Source organism: Amborella trichopoda, chromosome 12 (assembly GCF_054954075.1).
Source record: "Amborella trichopoda isolate Santa Cruz 75 chromosome 12, AtrichopodaSantaCruz75HAP2 v2.0, whole genome shotgun sequence".
Lineage (NCBI taxonomy): Eukaryota > Viridiplantae > Streptophyta > Magnoliopsida > Amborellales > Amborellaceae > Amborella > Amborella trichopoda.
This window is the reverse complement of record NC_142347.1, coordinates 44,074,726-44,097,048: the sequence shown is the minus strand read 5'-3', so window position 1 is coordinate 44,097,048 and position 22,323 is coordinate 44,074,726. Positions and strand designations below refer to the sequence as shown.

At 36.1% G+C, this 22,323-nt stretch overlaps 1 protein-coding gene across 6 annotated transcripts; it reads left to right on the top strand.

Moving 5' to 3' along the window:
* The first annotated feature begins 7,647 nt into the window (after positions 1 to 7,647).
* On the top strand, positions 7,648 to 21,483 carry DUO3 (Homeodomain-like superfamily protein). Of its 6 annotated transcripts, none has more exons than XM_020667924.2 (10): positions 7,648 to 7,827; positions 8,183 to 8,335; positions 9,634 to 11,405; positions 11,515 to 11,881; positions 14,415 to 14,499; positions 17,015 to 17,071; positions 17,855 to 17,914; positions 18,012 to 18,215; positions 18,314 to 20,317; positions 20,815 to 21,483. In XM_020667924.2, the coding sequence occupies exons 3-10, from the start codon at positions 9,728 to 9,730 to the stop codon at positions 21,418 to 21,420; spliced, it is 5,061 nt and encodes a 1,686-aa protein (XP_020523583.1). In that variant the 5' UTR covers positions 7,648 to 7,827; positions 8,183 to 8,335; positions 9,634 to 9,727; the 3' UTR covers positions 21,421 to 21,483. The 6 variants fall into 6 exon arrangements, with proteins under 6 accessions (XP_020523583.1, XP_088709993.1, XP_088709992.1 ...); XM_088853867.1 differs by having other exon boundaries at positions 7,697 to 7,827; positions 9,759 to 11,405; XM_088853866.1 differs by having other exon boundaries at positions 7,707 to 7,827; positions 9,756 to 11,405.
* Positions 21,484 to 22,323: the final 840 nt, after the last annotated feature.

The following is a 22,323-nucleotide window of genomic DNA, read 5'->3' as shown; positions in this document are numbered from 1 at the left end:
CAGCCAAGTAATAATGTGATGAATTCGTGGAGGAGGTTAGTTATGTGGATTTTCCCTTGCGTGTCCTCCCTCAATTCCTGTTGTGTGCAGTCCCCCTTTGTCCTCCCTCAATTCCTGTTGTGTGCAGTCCCCCTTTGAGGTTTTATTTCTAATAATACATTTTTTTATTTTTTTTGTAAAAAAAAAGGAAGTAATATAACATATTTATTGTCAAAAAAAAAAAAAAATAATACAAAAAAAAAATGTAGTACAATATCTTTTTAATTTTTTAGTCAAAAAATAAAATAAAAAGTAATACAACAAGTATCATATTTTTTTTAGCAAAAAAAATATATAATACAACAAATATTTATTGTCAACAAAAATAAAAGATATGTATAAATACAACAAGTATTTTTTAATACACCCTAGGAATAAATGATGTAATATTATAGTTAGTTAGGTTGTAATAATACACCCTAGGGCATCGATCCGTTGTTTAAACTATTGGATTATTCCATTTGAAATCTCTCTCTTTCTACTAACAATCCCTTTTACTAAATTTATTCTAGAAATCTAAAATTTTAAAATTTTGAAAAATTAAAATGTTATTTTGAAATTGTTACACATTATAATAATTTATATATTGATAACCAAATCTTTTATTTTATTTATTAATTTTTGCATTATAAATCATATAATGTATTATTTTTCTTACCGTTGCCAATAATACATTTTAAATTAGATGATATTATAAAATATTTTGGATTTGTTATTATTTGTATTATAAAATATAAACCAACAATTTTAATTTCAGTATATAATATTATAGTTAGTTAGGTTGTAATAATTTGGGTTTTTTAGCGAATTAGGTTTTCCGCCAATTCAAGATTTTAGTGGCTATTTTTTTATCTATTTAGTCTACTCTTTATTGTAGTCCATGTATGATTATATACATTGTCCATGATAATTCTATGATTTTTTTTTTATGTGATGTAAATTTAATGGTTAACATAAGTTTATACAGGAAAATAATATCTCAATATTCACAAATTGATGAAAAAAATGAAAGTTAACAATGTAGTACCATCATTTCTTATTGGATTTCTGAACGAAAATATTTATGATGAATTTTAATAATTTTTTTAGATTTTTTTTTAAAGCTTAATCCGATGGAGTCGACCGATACCCGATCCGGATGAAATTTTAGAGTGCCCGACCCGAGCCACCGATCTGTTTTTGAAACCAATGCTAACATTTTACATCAAAATCATATATCTCGAAATCATATATCATGATAAAATTTGAAGGCGCACCTTACCTCTGCAGCTACGGATGCAAACTGCACCCATAAAGAAAAGCATGAGAGATAAGGAAAGTGAGAGAGGCGCAAAGGGAAAGTGATAGATAGACGCCTAAAGCCAGAGAGAGAAACAACTGAGAATGGGCAGAAGAGAGATGGCCGAAAAATTTAATAAAGGTCGGAAAACCTGGCCAAAGAAGCGTACCAGAAATTGCAGACACAATGGATCCAGAAAAACAGGAAAAGCCCCGAGGGACAAACTGATTTATATGTGAGGGTCGACTAAAAATGCTTAAGATCAGGCCTCAAATTTGAACGGCATATCGTCAGCAGCCATCGAGAAAAGTGAAGTGACAAAATCAGATCCTTTTTTAAAAAAAAACTGATTTCAAATAGTTTAATGGGCGGTTTCTAATAGCGGTTTCAAATGGGGTTTTCCTGATGAAAGGCCGATTTATAAGATATTTGATGAGTGGTTTTAAATGGCGGGCGGTTTTCTGAGATGGCAAGGTGTTTCTCAAATGGCAATTTTTTTAGACGGTGGGCGGTTTTCTGATATGGTTGGGTGTTTTTCATATGGCAGTTTTTTTAGATGCTAGGGTATTTTTCAGATGGCAGTTTTCTAAGATGGCGGGTGGTTTTCAGAGATGGCAGAGTGTTTTTCAGATGGTGGTTTTTTTTTATACGGCGTGGTGGCTTTTTGAGATGGCAGGTGGTTTTTTTGAGATGGTAGATGGTTTTGCTGGAAGATAGGTGGCAGGTAGAATTTGCACGATGGTTTTGTAGGACTGTATTGTAGGCGGTGTTGAGCGGTATTCAAATACTAATTTCAGGGGTGATATTGCAGCACAAACCTAGCTATGATACCATGCGATAAACTACATTTTTGTTTGTTTGGGCCCTAAGCCCCATAAAAAATGTATTTCAGAGCTTATCAAAGATATGGGCCAGAGCTCCAATTTTAAAGATTACAAAGAATACTTTTTGTATGCCACAAAATATAGATTTTTTTTCCGATAATGCTTTTCCAAGGATCCATACGACCCCTTAGTATATATGATTGAAGTTTTATCTTAAAAAGAACCGTGTAAAGTTTATATTAAGAAACGATTGCCTTAATGAAACAAAAGACAATGGATAAGAACAATACTATACTTAACAAAATACATTTGTCTCATTGTTATTGTTTTCAACAAAATTACTGAAAATTGATGGAAATTCATGAAATATTCACTAAAATGATATTGTCAAATATTTTAGAAAAAAGTTTATATACGGTTGCAACTTTAAAATGTAGAACTACAGATGCACCTCAAAAATCCATTGGAAAAGGTTGTTTTACTGTTGAAATATATCTGATTGATCATCTCGACATCAAGATGTATGACTATAAAAAATAAATGGATTTTGAATATCATAAATGGTGCATCTTACAACATATTATCTAGACCGTCCATTTTCAATATTTTCACATGTTTATAGATCTACTTGATTTTAACTATTTTTTGAGTTTAAAATTTTATAATTAGATATAATAATAGATTTTGAGATAGTCCTAAAAATATTTTACATCAAAATTATATGTTATGATAAAATTTGAATGTGCACTTTAATTGGATTGTTTAAGGTTGCAACCTTATGGAAACCACACCCAATATTTAACTATGCATTTATAATAATGTGAGAAAAGTAGGGTTACTTCCTTGGCGTGAATGGTAAAATCATGTTTTGGCCATTTAACATTAGTGATCATTCCCAATGTTATGAAATATCGGTTTTGAGTATTTTACCCATAATTATCATTATCGAATCGGCTATTGAATTGTGAAAATTCAAGCTAACTAGACCGATGGTATGTTTGGATAAAAACAGATGGTCCAACTAACTAAAATTAGTCAAATATCGATTTCTGTTATTGACTTTCCATGAGACTAGATTTTTAGCTACTAGACGGCCAAGGAACCGCTTGGCCTGGTGGTCCACTCCAATCTTGTTGACTATGTTTTTACCATCTAAAAATTACTGAATTGATGCCCATTTATTCAGCTCTTCAAATAGCCCAATCGACTCCAATAAGAAACAAGGATATCCGTTTGCCAAAAAAAAAATAAAAATACTTGTTGAAATTGTTGGAAAAAGAAAAGGTAAATGAATATCAAAATTGATGTAACCTAGTTTGGCTAAGGTGTTGGGAAGCCATAGTCACATCATTAAATCAAGGTGCTCATGAGCTGTCTCATAAGAAAGAGAAAGTTTATATATAGTTGCAACCATATTTTTAACCTTATTTGTAAAAATAAGGTTGCAGTAATCGAGGCTGTTTATTTGATTTTAATAGTGTAGATTTTGACACCATCTTAAAAGATATGTTATTTTTCGATACTGTCTTAAAGATATGCCAAACCTATACTATCTAGCTAAAATAAATGATATATAGTGCAAGCTTATTTCAACAAATATAACTGCAACCTTATATAAATCGCACCTAAACAAGAACGTTGACGAGTGTTAACGATGAAATGGATAAATTGTTGCCCATGGAAGCATCATTTTACCCCTTATTGTTTCTCTCTCTTTCCTCAAAAAGACCATCTCTCTCTCTGTAGGACCATATATATGAAAGAATGACTCGTGTGATCTAGTCAAAGTATATAATTTTTTTTTTCAATTATTTCTATTTTCTTAACGGTTTAGAGAACGTACAAGTAGTATTTTTATAATAAAATAACTTCAAATAAAAAAAATTAATACAATAAAATCTCAAGAACTTGAAGCCATTTAAAACCTTAATTTTCATTAATAAAGAAAATACATAACTTATGCTTAAGAATAAATAAGACAATAAAAAAATAAACAAATAAGCAATAAACAAAAGAGAGTGTCGAATATTACCTCAATCGGGCTTTTTACACCCAATACCAAGTCACCACCTTCCGATATTGTGGGATCTAATGGTCAACCTTCAATATCAGCCGTGAAAGCATGTTTAGGGCAGGCCACACTAATGGAACATAAATCATTTTGATCACAGAACTTAAACCTTAGGTGAATCCCCTATGATAACCTAGTTTGAGAGATAATAACTCTCTATAGCTTAAACCCTTAGCTTATTTTCACAATATGGAAGAGAGAGTTCCAAGAGTGGGGCATGCTCATTAGGTTTTATTGAGGGAGAGAGAAAGTTTCCAAGATGAAAGAGATAGATGAAAAGTTCAAGGGGTAGAGATTTGGGTAGGGTATTTCCCTTTTTATAGCGCTTAAATGGTATACGTTTTTTATGGCTTGCCTCTTCATGTGAGATTGAATATGCACCATCGATCTTGGGTGACTTGTGGAGTGAGAGATATGAGCAATCCATTATATACATAGGTTATCAATATCATATCGAAGATGTTAGAACCATTATCCTCCACTTCGTAAACTATTTTTTTCATAAATTAATTCAAACAAGAAATTAATATATAATAACATTATATTTTCTTATTTCATGCTCAAGCTTTCTCACACATACTAAAATTTGATTCAAAATTACCACAATGCTCAAGCTTTCCAAAACACAAATTACTTATCTTTGAAGTCAAGAGCTTGTGCTCTTTCAAAATAGAAAGCCACGTAGGTGGGGCGTGCCACCCTTTGTGGCACACAATGGGCTCCACCCAATTTGTCATGGGGAGCCCATAAGTCCTATTGGGCCTCCAATGTAATATTTAAAATAATATTATTTTTACAAATTCTTAAAATCATATTTGAATATTTAAATCACTATCTATATTTTTATAAATTCAAATTTGATAAGTAAAATATTCAAAGATTTATAAACATTCAAATAACATTTATAAAAATCATATATTATTAAAATAGATAAAATTAAATACTTTGATGAAAAAATAATCCATATGATCTAGGAATAAATATGCATTAGGGCACTCCAACTTCAACTGTGGACTACAGACCATACATACTTTATCAAACCGACCCAATGTTGCCCATGACCCACAATCCATATAGGAGATCATTAGTGGGTCACCAAAGCCTAGCCAATGGGCAAGGAGACGCAGTCTCAATTCATGGATTTCAGTTTCTTCCCTGGAAATGAAACCAATGCCACCCTGACCTAATGCAATCTATTACTCGATGGTGCACAGGAGTTATCTCTCGTACATGCACATGCTTCAAACTAAAAGGTGGTACGTTTCAGAAAATGACTATCAATATGCATGTCGTATGATGGCATGTAAATGAGGTTTTGGCCCCGTCTCTGAAGGCTTCCATCATATACAAGGGTCACACAGTCCATTAGCTCACTCTTCCAAGCATACTTCGACTTTATCAAGGGATGACCCATTTAACTCTTATCGGTTTGTTTTTCTATGCCTAGGTAAGATGAGTTTTTCCCAACCAGACTAACCTAACACGTTAAGTACACTTCGGTATCAGCAAACATCATTTGCTTAGTATGGTCCACACGGGACTACACTCTTATTGAGTTCATGTTGCACTATATAATACATTTACAATCACTCATAAGGCCTTTAATGGCTAAACACACCCAACAATATATATATATATATATATATATACACACACCTTGTTTCATCCCCCCTCCCCCATCTTTTGTAAAGACCTCACTAAAGACATGCCCCAACCTCCCCAAGTTCTTTTGGTACTATGCAAGGTTATAGTGGGTCGGAAATTCATTAGAAGAGGTCGTTTCGAAGTCTAAAAATCCTCAAATCGATCATTTCAACCTTAAGATGTGTGTACAAGAGCAAATTGCTAGAGGGGCTGTGCTTTGGGAAATTTGGAAACAGAGGAATAGGTGAACCTTTGAGGGGGCTAGCATTTCGGATGATAGACTGCTCGATCACATCAAGCTCTCCTTATGGAATTGGTAATCTATCACCAAATTGGGGTGGCGTTTGTCTCATTTAGATGTCATGCTCAACCTTCCTAATCTATTATTGCTGGATAAAGTCAAGAGGAGACTCTGTTCTGTCTAGATGAGACTTTGTTCTGGACACTGGATAAAGTCAAGATGAGACTTTGTTCTGGACAACCTTCCTTAAGTTGAACTTTGGTGGCAACTCGTTAGGCAATCCTGGTCCCCTTGGTACTGCCATAGCTAATCACACGGAGCTTGCTTCCTTATTACAAGGCCTAAAATTTATTTCCTCCCAAAACCTCACCTCTCTTAGATTATTAAAAGGGATTCCTTGAACGTGATTGGCTGGTGCAAGATGGAATGGCGTATCCTGTGGGAGCTTCAATCTATTTGGTTGGAAATCCTAGATCTCTCAGCCTCCCTCTCGGTCTCATTTTCTCATGTTTATCGAGAGGCCAATTCCCTGGCTAATTCTCTTGCTAGACGAGGGACTTATTTGCTTTCCCTTGTGTTCTCTCCTGATGTAATATCTTTTTTTTTAGTTATTTTAATAAAATCTTGGATCCTTTGTCAAAAAAAAAAAAAATCTTTAAAATTGTGTATCTTGTAATGTATTTTTTTTTACGGTCAATTTTGAAGATTTTCAAGTGTTTATAGATCTATTTGATCTGCGCTATTTTTAAAGTTTTAAATTTTATAATTATATATGAAAATGCATTTTCAGTCCATCACAAAGATTTCCATAATTGAAACAACATCTCTTAACACCATTTGAAGGTGCACCGTACTTTGATTGTTTAGAACCTCAGCATTGTACAAATCATACCCTTCATCTATTGAAATGAGTCTCACTCATAAAATCCTACTTAGAGTTGGATTTTTGGTCCAAAATTTTGTAGGTTGAATATCTCAACTATGGTGAACATGTACATAAAAAATAAAATAAAATTTAAATTTTTTCTTGATGTAGCTTTAGTATTATTCTTTTTAAATTTTCTAAGGGTTGCCATTTTTTACATCCAATTACATGGATGTCCGGTGCGTTGGGGGATGCTAGAAGCGCGTACCCCTGATGCATAAAAAATAATTTTCCTTGAAGTTTATATAAGGGGTATGGTTTGCATAATGATGCATTTTTTTTTTTTTTGGGTGAATAAGGATGCAACTTTAAATAATCAAACTTTAAATAATCAAAATAAGGTGCATCTCTAAAATTTGAAATAAGAAACAATTTTGGAATAAAAAAAATTTTAGATGCCCCGGGAATTTATTTTCATAATTAATTATAAAATTTTAATCCCAAAAACTTGCTCAAATATAGCATATGTATTTTTTTTAACAAGAAAATCAAGATATATAGATGCATGAAAATCTTGAAAATGGGCCATCTAGATATACGTTGCAAGATGTACTATTTTTTTTAAACTTGGAATATATATTTTTCCTTATCCATATATCAATTAGATGGTTTATTATGGATTTTAAAGTACACCTTAATTCTACAATATAAGGTGTAAACCTTATATAAACTTTTTCGGTATATAAGGTGCAAATTTTATGACAGGAAGAACTCCCAAAATTCGAGGCCCTCGCGAAACTTGGCGAAATTTCGAGAGTCCCGGTTTACCGAAAAGCGGCATTTGCTCGAGCCTAAAGATTTCAGGTATCTATTCGGATTTATATTTCCGTACCAATAGTGTGAATTTCCCCTACACCAAAAAGATCTCAAAAAAGAAAAAGAAAAAGAAAGAAGGAAAACTGATTCTATAATTTGGAGCTTCGCTTTGGCGCTAAAGAGAACGGCTTTATTCTTCTCTTTTAATTGCGAAACAGTAAAAACCCTAATTATCATAGTCTAATTATTCGAGAGGTATTATGCATTCATATTAAAACATGAATTTGTTGAAAGATTGTTGCTTTAATCGCGCATTTATTTTTTTGCATGATTGGATTTTTCATTGTTAGAAACCATGGATTCCCATATATTTTGTTCTCTGATTTATTCTCTAATGGGTCAGGGATTCAAATCACGCACGATCATCCATATAAGTTATTTTTTAGGTAGTTAATTTTCCGAGGAGGGAAAGTTTCTGGTGTTGTGATGATGAAGAGTTAAATACAGAAGAGGATTCGATCTGCTAAAGCATTTTGAACCAGCTAGGGTTACACAGGTATCCATGATCTGACCTAATATGATATTACTATTGTTCGTGTTTTTATATATAGTTTATATTGTTCAAAAGCCATTCCTTTTTTGTGATCAGCTCTGTTGCAATTGCTTTAATCTATTACTATGAATTGTCTATATTGCAAGGATGATCTCGCTTGCAATATTTACAGTTTCTTTGTGAATGTCCATTGAAATATATAGGCTCATCGTTGGCATTATTCAATAAAAATAGGAAATTTTGGTTGGTTGTGCTGTTTCTGGAATTTGAAACTAAAAGAAATCATCTTTGGATCATAGTTCAATTTTTATTTGATTCCAAAGAAATGTGAGATGATGAGTTTGATTAAAGAACTAGAATTCCTCATGGCAAAATACGTCATGATTGTTGGATCATAGTTCAATTTTTATTTGATTCCAAAGAATGTGAGATGATGAGTTTGATTAAAGAACTAGAATTCCCTATGGCAAAATGTGTCATGATTGTTGGTGCTAGGGTCATGTTTCTTGGTATCACATTTTTCTATATGCAGGAATTCGAAGATGGTTCGATTTGTGATAAAAGCCTAACATCAGCGATTCATGGTTGATTATACTCTTCTTCATCTTCTTCAAAAAAAGGTTAATTATACTTATTTGATTGAACTTCCAAGCTCATGTTTTCGGTTTGCTAGGATGGCATTTAGGGTGGTTCATATGGGAATGGAATTTATTGGGTTTAAAAGAGAAGAATCAGTGATGCAGCACCAACTTAGTTGGGATCCTACATGAGCATAAGGAAGTACATGGAGGTTTTCAAGGGCCTGGACAGGGGGGTTAATAGGAGTTGGCAGGGGTTTTGGACTGGATGCAGGGTCTTTGGGCTCCTAGGCTAGGGTATTCTGGGGTTGGGGTATTCATAAATGATAAAAGCATTTGTTTTTTGGAGCAGTTCAGAGAAACATTTTATTGTATTTTGGAATGATGTCGTTTCTCTTTGGCTCCTATGTTTTTTGTATAAGTGTTTATTTGATACATGGAACCAATGGTGAAACATTGCTTTAGTTTTTGAGCCCATGGAGAGCATAAATTTTGTTTGAGTGGCAAGATTTGTCTGGTCCTTGTGATGCAATGCTACGTGAATGCTATAGGTTTGTCCTGTATTACTTTCTTCAGTTTTAGAAAGTCTTAATGTTTTCACTTTTACTAAGTGTTCAGCTTATTGCTAGTTTGTCTTGATCTCTTTTGCCTGCACATTTTTCCTTTAGGAATATGTCATTGTTTTAATTGGCAATGACATTCTTTTTTGTAATTCTCACGCAGATGGCTCTGGTGGATTACATCACTGTAACAAAATAATGTTTTAGAAATGATCCATCTGTCAACTGTCTTGTTTTTGTTGTTGCATTGATTTGCTATGTTAACGTTGTCCCACACTGGAACAGCAGCATGCACAATTATGCAAACCTATAGCAAAGAAGTTGCAGATTGTGATACTCATAATGATAGCAATGGGGACTTAGAATTGGAGGAAGAGGATGAAGATGAGGATATAGACTTCGACCCTTTTGTGCAAGATACTCCATCTCCCGAAGCCTCTTCAAGCTTGAGTTCTGAGAATGGAGGATTTGACGATGAGGCTCTGTATGAATTTGGAAGCTCTTCTCATCATAAGGACTCTGATGCATTGTTGGAACCGGTTATTGGAGGCTCCAAGGATGCAGATGCTGGACAGGAAATTGTTGACAATGTGGAAGACATTGCAACCCCTGAGAAAGGTGTCAGTGGGAAAGATGGCGCAATGGGGAAATCGAAGAAGAGGAAGTCACCTTTGATTGATGAGCAGGAAACACAAAGTTTAGGTAATGCTACCTCATCAGTTGGTCATCTTGAAAAGAGTCAGGTTTGTACGGAGGGTGCCCTTGAGAAGGGAAAGCAAGATGGAGATTGCAATAGAACAGAGGATGAATTGTTGGGCCAAACCATGGATTCCCTGCCTGATTTGAGAATTTCAAGAAAAACCATTATTGAAACACAAAGGGGCCAAGACAATGATGTGGATATTGAGGATGCTATATGTAGGCGAACTCGTGCACGCTACTCACTTGCTGGCTTGACACTTGATGAGCTGGAGGCATTTCTCCAGGAATCAGATGAAGATGACTATTTTCAAAATGTTGATGATGAAGAGGAATATCGTAAATTCCTGGCTGCTGTTATTTGCAAGGTAGATGGAGATGATAAAGATGATCAGGTGATGCAGGATAAGGATGAAAATGAGGATGATGACGAAGACAATGATGCTGACTTCGAGCTTGAAATTGAAGAGGCCCTAGAAAGTGACAATGATGAAAATTCTAGTGAAAAGGTTGAGAAGAAAAACTTACGAGGGGCTTCTCATAAGCATGAGACCAGGCAGAATAGGCGTCAAAAGGTGCCTACCCAAGACAAAGGGAGGCTTCTAGGTTTGGCAAAGACCCCACTGCGTCCCATATTGCCATTAACAACAAATGCACAGGCCACACACTCTTCGCCAACAGAAATGCAAAATGCAAATCATGGTCTTCATGGTAAGTCTTCATTGCCTATGATTGATACGGCAGACGGGTTTACTCCTCATCAGATAGGCCAATTGCACTGCTTAATATATGAGCATGTCCAACTTCTTATTCAAGTGTTCTCCTTGTGTGTTATGGATCCTTCTCGTCAGCACATTGCAAGTGACATTCAAAGAATGATTATGGATCTGGCTGATAAGCGTGAAGAAGTTTTAAGTTGGAGAAAAACCCCATATCCTGAGTGTTGTTTTCAGCCCCCATTGGTTCAGCCATCCGCTTCTTTGTTAAAGGATCCCTATTTTTTATCTCTAGTTACTTCCAAATCGTCAGAGTTACGGAGGCCTTTTTGCAGCAGTGTTGGGTCTGCTTCTTGTCAACCATCTTCAGGGTCCCCGAATGTTCATTGTGTGTCAGGGGATACCATTCAAAATAATGGGGATCCTGGTTGGGTACCTACAGTATTGGGAAGTGTGGTATCAGTCCTTGACGTTGCTCCACTTGGTATGGCTCGAGGATTTCTCGCGGATGTTTCTAATGGTAAGTCACTATTGTGATTCTGGTTGCTTTGACTTTATACAGTCAATAACAATGATTTATTGCTATTCTAACTTTGATTTGCTTTGGTGGCATGAAATTGTCTTGGCAGCCGTGGAAGCGCATAAGAATCGTCGGGTGGAAACTGCAGATTATAATACTTGTTTTGAAAAAGAACCTCTTTTCCCTTTTCCTGCATTTGCCAATAGTGTTGAAACTAATTCAACAATTACTAGAGGAGGAGTTTCCACATGTCCAAACTCAGATTCATCTTCTAGGCCTGTACCTTCCCAGCCAAAGAAGACCATGGCTGCTGCTCTTGTAGAGAGCACGATGAAGAAGTCAGTTGCTCTTGTCCCCAAGAACATTGTCAAGTTAGTCCAGAGATTTTTTCTAATGTTCAATCCAGCCTTATTTCCTCACAAGCCTCCTCCAGTTGGTAATGCAAACCGGGTGCTGTTCACTGATTCTGAGGATGAGTGAGTAAACCACATGCTTTCTTTATCTTTGTGATGGCATGGAATTTTATGATTAAATGTTGTATTCTCCCTGATCGCTCCATAAAAATATAAATAAATAAATAATAAATAAAAAAAGCAGTTTTTATGTGTCTGTTAGTTTATCGTTTTAGCTTCATGTTTGTGAACCACCATTAGCTTTATGTTTCTACCTCATCTGGTCTTTGCTATATAAGCTGCTGTAATATAAATCATATACCTACTCAATGGAAAAGGGAATGGAATTGGGGACATATCGTGGAACTGGTGCTCACCCTAAATGTAAGATCAGGTGGAATAAGCTGCGAGTAATGCTTATTCATCTGTTAATTTTTACGTCTGAGAGAAGGAAGGAAACTGCTTAACAAACCAATATAAGTTATTACAGGTTCCCATCATTGGCAAAAGGACCGACCATTTTCTTCTGGCGTTGCTGCCCTTTGTCCCAGTGTCACATCCACATTGATTGAACTTTTTTTGTGTATAAAAGAATCCTTGAAACTCTCCATCTGCATATGTGTGTACCTTCTCGATGTTGTGAATGCGAACAAGCCAAATTTGTGTAGTAACCCCCTATGTAGTCCAGTTGTTCTCCTTAGCTAACCTAAAAATAATTTGATTCAAGCAAAGAAAAAGGGGTTCTTCACATTAATCTACTGCAGATTAAGTGCAAAGCTTCCTTTGCATCCTACTCCTTGGTTAATTTGGAAACATACTTTTCAGATAAACAAGTGAGTTTCCTCAACTGGCTCAGGCTGTGACACTTCGCTCCCTGATTGCTGAATCTCAACAAAAAATTTCATCTTAGTAGTGCTCCTGCCATGTTGAGCCGCTTAGAGTCGTACTTCACTTCCACGCTTAGGCTCTTGTGCAAAGTGGGGGCCTGTTAGCCTCTTATGCCATTCATTGGCTTATGCCCTAACTTGCTATGCCCTGAAACCGATGTCTTGGACAAAATGGGGAGGGAATTTATTTTGATGTCTGTTGTTAGTGTGAAATGGTCAAAGCATGTTTGCGAAGCTGTTATACGAAGAGTGTGTGTGCTGTGAAGATGGGGACATTGCTGCATGTTGGAAAGATCCCATAATGGATCCCATTAAGTGCATCCTTCTTAAATGTAGAAGCAACATTGTTCTTGCCCATTAGATAGAGTTACCCGTTTCATCGAGACTCTTTATCTTTCACTTCCTTGGGGATACTATTTGGGAAAACTCCAGTTGGCCAGGTCCATCGGAACCAAAGGTTTATGGCTTCATTCTGAGGAATATTCAGTCATATTAGCAGAGATTTATTGTGTAAATCCACTGGACTCTGTACTCCGGCTTGCAATTTTCAAATGGTGCAAAGTTATCTTTAACACACATGCTTTCTATCTATCTATCTATCTGTCTACCTATCTATCTATCTACCTATCTATAGATTTGGTGGTCTGTCTGTTTGTCTTTCTGCCTCTCTCCCTCCAACTCTCCATCTCTCTCTCTCTCTCTCTCTCTCTATATGTATATATATATATATATACACATTTCTTTGTGTGTGCGTGTGGGTGTATGTGTCGCTAGATACAACTTGGACATGCATAGAAATGACTGAAATGCCCCTAATGTCAAGGCATTACACTGTAGGGTGGAGTCCTATCAATCTCTTTTTTCTTATTTGATGTCGAAACTAGGGAAAGTATACTTGCTATCCTAAAATCGGTTTTTCCATGTTCCATTTCATTCATATATTTATGATTTGGTCATTACACTGTTTTCTGATTGGACTTACTCTTATGTGGGTTTTCAATGTTCATGGACAATATGATATTTTCCAACTTTAAGCGCTCATGTGGCTCTAAATTCTAAATTGCTTTTAGTTGTTTTCACATCTTCCCTGGAAATGTTTTTAGGCTATGTGAAACTAGGATTCCACACTATTTGGGGTTTTAAAATCTCATGTGTCACTGTTGTACCTTGCCCCATGATATCCTGATAGATGACTATCTCTCTCCCTTTTCTTTTTTTCTTTTTTTCTGTTTTTTGCTTCTTTTTTGATGGGACCCTGATAAATGACTACTTTATTGCTGATTAAGTTGGTTGTTATCGACCATCAAGTGCTTCGATAAGATCTTGTTTGCAGTATGTAGACTTCATGGGCTTCTTTTGAACTCCATGGGTATCAAGTCATACAAGTTCAACACAATTTGAGCCTCTAATTTTGTGCTTTGCATTGCCCTCAATATGTATTGGCCTCCATGAAAGTTTTTTATTGTTAAAGAGCTACAAGAGGAACCCTAGGGGTAGATGAAATCTACAAGTGCAGTAGCAATTATCGTTTCTTTATTCTGTCATACCTGATTATAAGTTTATTAGACCGTTGTTTTTCGTCTTTAAATTCACATTTCTCTTCTTCTAAATGATTGTTACCTCTATCGGGTGATTATTGCTTTTGCAATTTGTTTGCACTAGATGAATGTCAATAACATGATGTGATTGATTAATTTGCCTTGCTGATTTGCTTTGGGAGCTTTGTGTAGGTTATTAGCCATGGGGTTGATGGTGTATAACAGTGACTGGAAGGCAATCCAAGAACGCTTTCTTCCATGTAAATCAACACATCAGGTGGGCAATCCTGAATTTTGGAAGCATTTAGTTTTCAACTATAAACTTTACTAGTCATAGTTCTTGCATGCATGCAATTGTATCAAATGGGAACAGCTGATAGGTCAAACTTATCTCTGTTAAATTATTTTGGAATTCACATGGTATTCTAGTAGATTGTGGCTTGAGTACTTTCTCTGGTAATTATGGTTGTAGTTAGTTTTTCTTTCAATTTTCTGGTCATTTCAAGTTCCGACTGGCTTGTCATTGGCTGCCAACTTATGTTCTTTCCATCCTTGAAATTCTTCTGTGAGAGAACTTTTCGAATGCTTTGGGCAACCTGGTGTTTGCATGTTTCTGTGTCCAACAGTTGAACTTTGCTTAGGACTACTTCAAAGCCAAACTAAGTCAACTTATAACACTATAATTGTTTTTCTTTCTTTCATTCAATTTTTTTTTTTTGCTTGTAAATTCTAAATGGAATAGGCGAAAGCATAAAAAATTATGATATGTCTTACATATGTATTATAATTAAATACATATCCCATGTCATATACATATATAGAGACACACACACATGCACACTTACACCCTCACATTCGTTTGTTTACAAATATACATGTCTTTATTCTTTCATTTATTGTAGATATACAAACACTTAAATAAATATAAAAATACTATTTTATCGCTAAGGCCTAAATATGTATTACATCATCATCATCATCATCATAGCCTTTTCCCAATTAATTGTGGTCAGCTACATGAATCCTGGTCCACCATTTTGCTCTATTAAAGGCCATAACCTCAATGAGGCCAAAAGCCCCCATATCTTTTCTGACTCTTTCCAACCATGTCCTTTTGGGCATATCCTTTGCCTTTTTCAATCCTTCCACTTGAACTAACTTGCACATTCTACCATGTGTTGTATTAGGTTGGCGCACACATGCCCAGCCCACCTAAGTCTGCTCTCTCTCATCTTATTGCCTATTGGCGCCACACCTAACTTTTCCTGAATGGATTCATTTTGAATTCTATTCTTTATTGTCTTACCACTCATCCATCTCAACATCGTCATCTCTGCTACACTCATTCTATGGGTATATTGTTTTTTTTCCGCCCAATATTCTGCCTTATCTAGCAAAGCTAGTATTGTTGTTGTCTTATGAAACTTGCCCTTTAGCTTCATTGGTATTGGGTGATCACTTAAATTCCAATTGCACATCTTCACTTCTCCCACCCAGCTCTAATTTTGTGTGAGACATCTTCCTCAGTCTCTCCATTTTATTGGATAATCGACCCAAGATATCGAAAGTGTGATCTTTTTTGTACTTCCTGACCTTCAATTTTAACTACTGCCTCGTCTCTACTCCTATTAATACTAAACTTGCATTCCATATATATTGTCTTAGTTTTGCTAATTTTAAAACCTTTGGATTCTTGAGCAGCCCTCCAAAGTTCCAACTTTGTGTTGACGCCATTTTGGGTCTCATCAATCAAAACTATGTCATCTGTGACCAACATGCACCACAGTACCTCATCCTGTAGGTGCCTAGTTAAGTCGTCCATAACGAAGACAAGAGGTATGGGCTCAATGCTGACCCTTGATATAAACTTATTGTCGTTGGAAACTCACTCCTCTCCACTAGTTGTTCGTACACTAGTTAGCGCTCCATCATACATATCTCTCATCAAGTCGGTGTAGTGTCTGAAGACTCATTTCTTTTTCAACACCCCCCAAATCAAATCTCGAGGTACTCTATCATATGCTTTCTCTAGATTATAAAGACCATGTGGAGATCTTTTCCCTTCATCCTAAACTTCTCAATCAGTTGTCTAAGTAGGAAAATAGCCTCAGTTGTTGACCTTCCTGGCATAAAACCAAATTGGCTTTCAGATACACTCGTTTCATGTCGTAGTCGTTGCTCAATCACTCTCTTTCAGAGCTTCATCGTATGGCTCATATGCTTGATCCCTTGATAGTTTACACAATTCTGTATGTCTCCTTTGTTCTTGTAAATACATACCACAATACTTTTTCTCTAAACGTCTGGTATTTTCTTTATTGTCAACACCTTGTTGAACAACTTTGTTAGCCAGCCAATGCCAATCTCCCCCATGCACTTCCAAACCTCTATCGAGATACCATCTAGTGCTAAAGCATTTCCTATCTTCGTCCTTTTCAAAGCTTCTTTCACTTCCGACATCCTAGTCCTACGAATGTATCTATGACCACCGGCTTCATTTATACCAAGTTTTGGCAAAATTTTATGTTGGTTGCCTACCTAACAGAACCTAGCCCTTTTACCTGGGCATGGGATGGGTTAAGAAAAATTTTAAGGTCATCACGCTTCTTAGACCATATTAAATATGTATTACATACAACATATATGTTAGAAAATAAAATATTGTCACATAGGCTTTTTTAGCCCAATTGTAGACACGTCCATGTTGTTAGTAGCTGATGCAGCCTTGCACTTCCCATTAGAAGAGAACACAACTATGTCGTACATTTAACTGTAATGTTTTACTTATGCAGATATTTGTCAGACAGAAGAATCGTAGCTCAGCCAAAGCACCTGAAAATCCGATAAAAGTATGTCTTTCTTGTTCTTTCTGTTTTTTTATTTGTTTATAATTTGTATTTATTTTTGTACTTAATATGTATCTTTGTGTATGGAAATGTATTATTACCCTTTTGGCTTTATTTTTATTACTTTTACTAGGAAAGCATATTCATCTGCCACACACACAGATCTATAAATAGATAATTTTCTTTTTGAATGGATAGATAAACAGATAGTTGGACAGTTAGATATATAAATTGCTAAAAATTTGGAGGCAAAAACTCCTTTTGAAAGGGTTTCTTCAAAAGAGGTTTTGGTGCTTGGAAAAATGAATTACCAGGTCCGTCGATATGCTATCTGATTATAGCCAAGAAAGAGTCTCAATTTCAAACTTTAAACTTGCATGAGCAGCTATCTGTTAATAGCCAAGAGACGGTTTAAAGTTGAAGCTTTCTTGGGTGGGGCCTTTTGTACGATTGGCATTGCTTCTAATTGGGTCTGCAGTTTCCATGATATGATTAAAGATCTTCAGTTATGCTTTTGATTTGTACAGAAACTAGGAAGATTAATGATGTTTCAAGATATATGTTGCAACTTTGTTTCTGGGCTGTCCCAAAATTTGCATGCCTATGGTTTTTCAAAAAAAATTTCTTTCGTTGTTTTTTTTTGGGCAGTTGTTGCTTGAATGTTCTTTTTCATATTTTGTTCCCGCAAATATCTTAATGGATGTTTTGTTTGCATGTCTTTTGGAATAAAAGGGTCTATTTATGTTACACTCTTCTTTCATTGTGACCTGATTTCTATTACTGCAGGCAGTTCGTAGAATGAAGTCTTCTCCTTTGACTGCAGAAGAGAAAGCACTAATTCATGAGGTCTCACTCAAAATTTACTTGTTGCTCATAGTATCGTTCACAGCTTCTTTTTGGTTCTTTGATTACTTAATTGGGTATTTTCATGTGAAATTTTCAGGGACTTAGAGTCTTAAGGCTCGATTGGCTATCAGTGTGGAGATTCTGTGTTCCTCATAGAGATCCTGCCTTACTACCTCGTCAATGGCGAATAGCACTTGGGACTCAGAAGTCTTACAAAATGAGTGAAGCTGAAAAGCAAAAGCGCCGGCTTTATGAAGCAAAAAGAAGAAAATCCAAAGCGGCAAAAACTGATGAGGATCATGTGCATTCAATAACGGCCCTAGCTCCAGATATTTTGTTGAATGTTCAATTTTTTTTTGACCTTCAGCATGACTACAGGATGTTTTCCTTTCTATGCAGGGTCGTCAGACTGATAATGTTGGTGATGAAGATAACAGTGGAGATGACAATACAGAAGTTGAAGAAGAAGAAGAGGAAGAAGAAGAAGAAGAAGAAGAAGCTTATGTGCATGAAGCTTTTCTTGCTGATTGGAAACCTAAGGACTCCATTCTTGTGACCTCTGAAACTGCCTTATCAGCTACATTGGACAATAGCAGTAGGGGTCTTGGAGTGGATGGTTCATCCCCACAAAAGGAAGCCCAAGTCAGTGAAAAAGGTTCTATTGCCCTGATCGACGGATTCAGAAAAGCTTTGCCAGATAACAGTTCCTCACATCAACTTATTGCCTCATCAAAGCCTTCTGGAAGGCAACCTATCCCTCTTCTCACTCATGTTACTTGCAAGGAATCTCACACTGATTCTTCCACCAAACTGGCTATGGATAGTGGCAAAAGGCCCTTACGAAGCCAAGTGACATTTCGACCATATCGCATGCGTAAAGGGAATACCCATTTAGTCAAGTTGGCACCTGACTTGCCTCCTGTCAACCTTCCCCCATCTGTGCGGGTCATCCCTCAATCTACTCTTAAGACTTCACTTTGTGGGGCATCTAACAAACTAATTGCTAAAGAGAAGAGAAATTCAACTGCACAGTTGAATATATCAACCATAACTAGTTTACCATCTTCTTCAAAGAGTAACAGTAAGGGACCAGAAGGTTTGAATAACTCAACTGAACAGTTGAATAAGTCAGTGATAACTGACTTGCCATTTTCTACGAAGAGTAGCAGTCAGGGAACAAAAGGCTCAAATAAATCAACTGAACAGTTGAATAAATTGGCCACAACTGAGTCACAATTTTCTTCAAAGCAAAGCAGCAAGGAAAACGAAGGTTTGAACAAATCAACTGTACTGTTGAATAAATTGGCTATAAGTGACTCACCTTCTTTGATGAGTAGCAGTAAGGAACCAGAAGGTTTGGATAAATCAACTGAACTGTTGAGGAAATCGGCCATGATTAACTTCCCATCTTCTATGAGGAGTAGCAGTAAGGAAACAGAAGGTTTGATGTCCAAATCATCTCGAAAGACTCCACCTGTGGAAAAGAAATCTTTGTGTTTCAGTTCTAGTGATAAGAATGTTGATTTACAAGATCAAAGATATTACCCAAATCAAAGCACATCTGTGGATGTCTCCAATGAAGTTGATTTTCAGATGCATCCTTTACTCTTCCAGACTCCTGAAGGGGGTTACCAGCTGTATCATCAGAACTATAATGCTACCACTTCAAGTACATCTCACTTTTTTTCTGGAAATTCGCTTCATGCAAATTTCAGTTCGTTCTTTAAGCCCCAACAAGTGATTAGTTCAATTGTTGACCAGTCTCCTACTATGGGGTCAATAGAGGCACCCTCAAGCTTGCGTACCATACACTTTCACCCTCTGTTTCAGAGGACTGATGTCATAGATAAGGACTCCAGGGCTCTGGCTGCTTCACTTCGTTCCTCTGTTGCTTGTGCAACTGAGCCTCAAGGAAATGATAAATCTTACCCCTTCAGTTCTTCGAATCCCATTGAAGGAAATTCAGATGAGCTGGACTTGGGTATTTATTTGAGCACTGGGAATGGAAGGAGAAAAATAATAGAAAGAGTAAATACTAATAATGATAATACAGATTCAGGTTTAAGGTCTAGGCAAACTCATATGTTTGAGGAAAGCCAGCTGGTTAATGGATACCAGACTGGAGTAGAATGCCTTACACCTTCAACTACAACTAATTTATGCATGCATGCAATACAGAGCTCTGATGAATTTGATTTATGGTCAAGAAGTAGGAATAGAGCACAGGGCCTATTTGCTTTGGAACAACCAGATGGATCAAATGGTGTTATGCAGAGATCCACTGAGGAAGTAGTGATGGAACATGAAGAATTAAGTGATTCTGAAGAAGAAATTGAGAAACATGTGGAGTTTGAATGTGAAGAGATGATTGATTCTGAAGGAGATGAATCAGATTGCGACCAGGTACACCTATTCTCTTTTTTCAGTCATTTCAGGATCTACTCGTGGTTTATATCAAATTGGAAGCTTTCCCATCTACTCTATGTGAAAATGGCTAATTGATCCAAAACTTTATATACAGTATTTTAACATATCTCTTTTATTTGAAGAAAGAAGTGATAGGATATTGTAAGCTGGTTACTTGTATTGAATGTCTGATTATTATTTATGATTCTGTCATGTACACACACAAGCATGTGCACTTAAATATTTATACTTCATCGAGCATTCCCGTGTCTTAGTTTGTTGTGCTGAGGTTCACCCTGCAACTCCCATACTCCTTTTATTACTTGACTGAGGTTCTATCCTTTATTATGGAGGGATCAGAACTTTAACTGATTTTGATGCAGTTGTTTTTAGTTTTCCTTTTAAGAAATTTCTTTATTTTTCTATTGATTAGTTTTAGATTTTTCCATCAATATACATCTTCATGTACTTATATGAAGATTTGCTCTTTACAGGAAGTACAAAGTATCGAGTTTGAGGAAGAAGAGATTATTTCCGATGATGACAATGCTGAACAATGTAGCCTGAGGGGTGATACACCCCACACTAATGCTTGTGCTAGCAATGGCCTGGTGACCTCCTGTGACTCAACAGCAATTGACAAACAACCAAAAAGAAGAAAAAGATCAACACAGCTATCCTCTCATCTATCCATTCCTGATCCTTCCCGTTCAAAATCCAAGACTGAAAGTGAGAAAAAGAAACGAGTTAGAAAGAGTGCAAGTAAAGCAGCTGATTCCGACCAGAACAAATCAAACAATAGGCGACCTAAGAGAAAAGAAAGCAAAGCTTCCTCAGTATCTTTTGATCCATTGCAGCCCCTTACCTGCACCTCTAAGAGGAAACCTAGAAAGTGTGTCCAAAAAAGTATAGGTTTTGTGAATTTTGTGGAGAAGTTACATCCTTCTAATTCAGATAACTGTTCTGATAATTGTACCAGTAATGATTTACAGACATGTAGTCTTTCATTGATGCCTTGTCCCTCAAAAATAGGTGATCATGCTCCAAATGTTAACCCCCCTGTGATAGAATTCCTTCCTCAGCATGATGGGGAAAGGTGATACAATTCCCTATCAACAGAGGGTAATTGCCCATCAATGAAATGGCTTCTTAATGTTCTTTCACTTTGTGTCATTGGTCATCAGTGTTAGTATTTGAATAGAGGATAGTTTGCTTCATCAATGTGTATTATTAGCTGCATGTACATGTCCTAGGTGTATCTCCTCACAGACCCAAGCACATAGATTTCATGTTTGTTTGGTTCAAGATTCATTGTAAGTTGGTTCAACAATCACAAATTTATGGTGTATAGTTGTTTTTCAACTGTAACTTATACCAAAAACATCTTTCTTGGTTTAACATTTGGAGGGCTATGGTCTAACTTTTGCAGATTACCCAATCTGACTTCTTTAAGAGGCATAAAACAATGTTAGACTCATGCACCCATGTCCTCTCGTTGCAAGAAAATGGAGAGTGGCATTCAAAACCGGCTTGGTTTTATGAGGCCCACCTTTAAACAGGTAGGTGCACTTTATAGTTCAATGAAATTTGTTTTTTAACTTCTCTTTTTCTGTTGCCTTGTGAAGGATTGGAAGAAAATTCCCATCAATCGCTTTTGATTCATTCAAGATGCAGATTCTCAGAGGACCTACTACTGTCTAGATCTGTCTACAATGTATATCAGTTTTAGGTTCTGAATATAAATTTCCTTAGAAATTTTGCTTTTGGGTCCAAAATATGGCTATTGCTTCCATTCTTGCAACATGTCATTTGTTATGTAGCTATGTACTTCTTTTTGGGCTTGGGCACATGAAAGAAGTCCCTTGATCCATTCCAATAAAACTGCTGGATTGTTAATGTTTACTTCTTTCTAAATGTCCACAAGCATTATGAGGAGGCTTTACTTATCAGAAAGATAGCCATTTAAATTTATCATTATCCAATAGTTTTGAAACTATAACCGA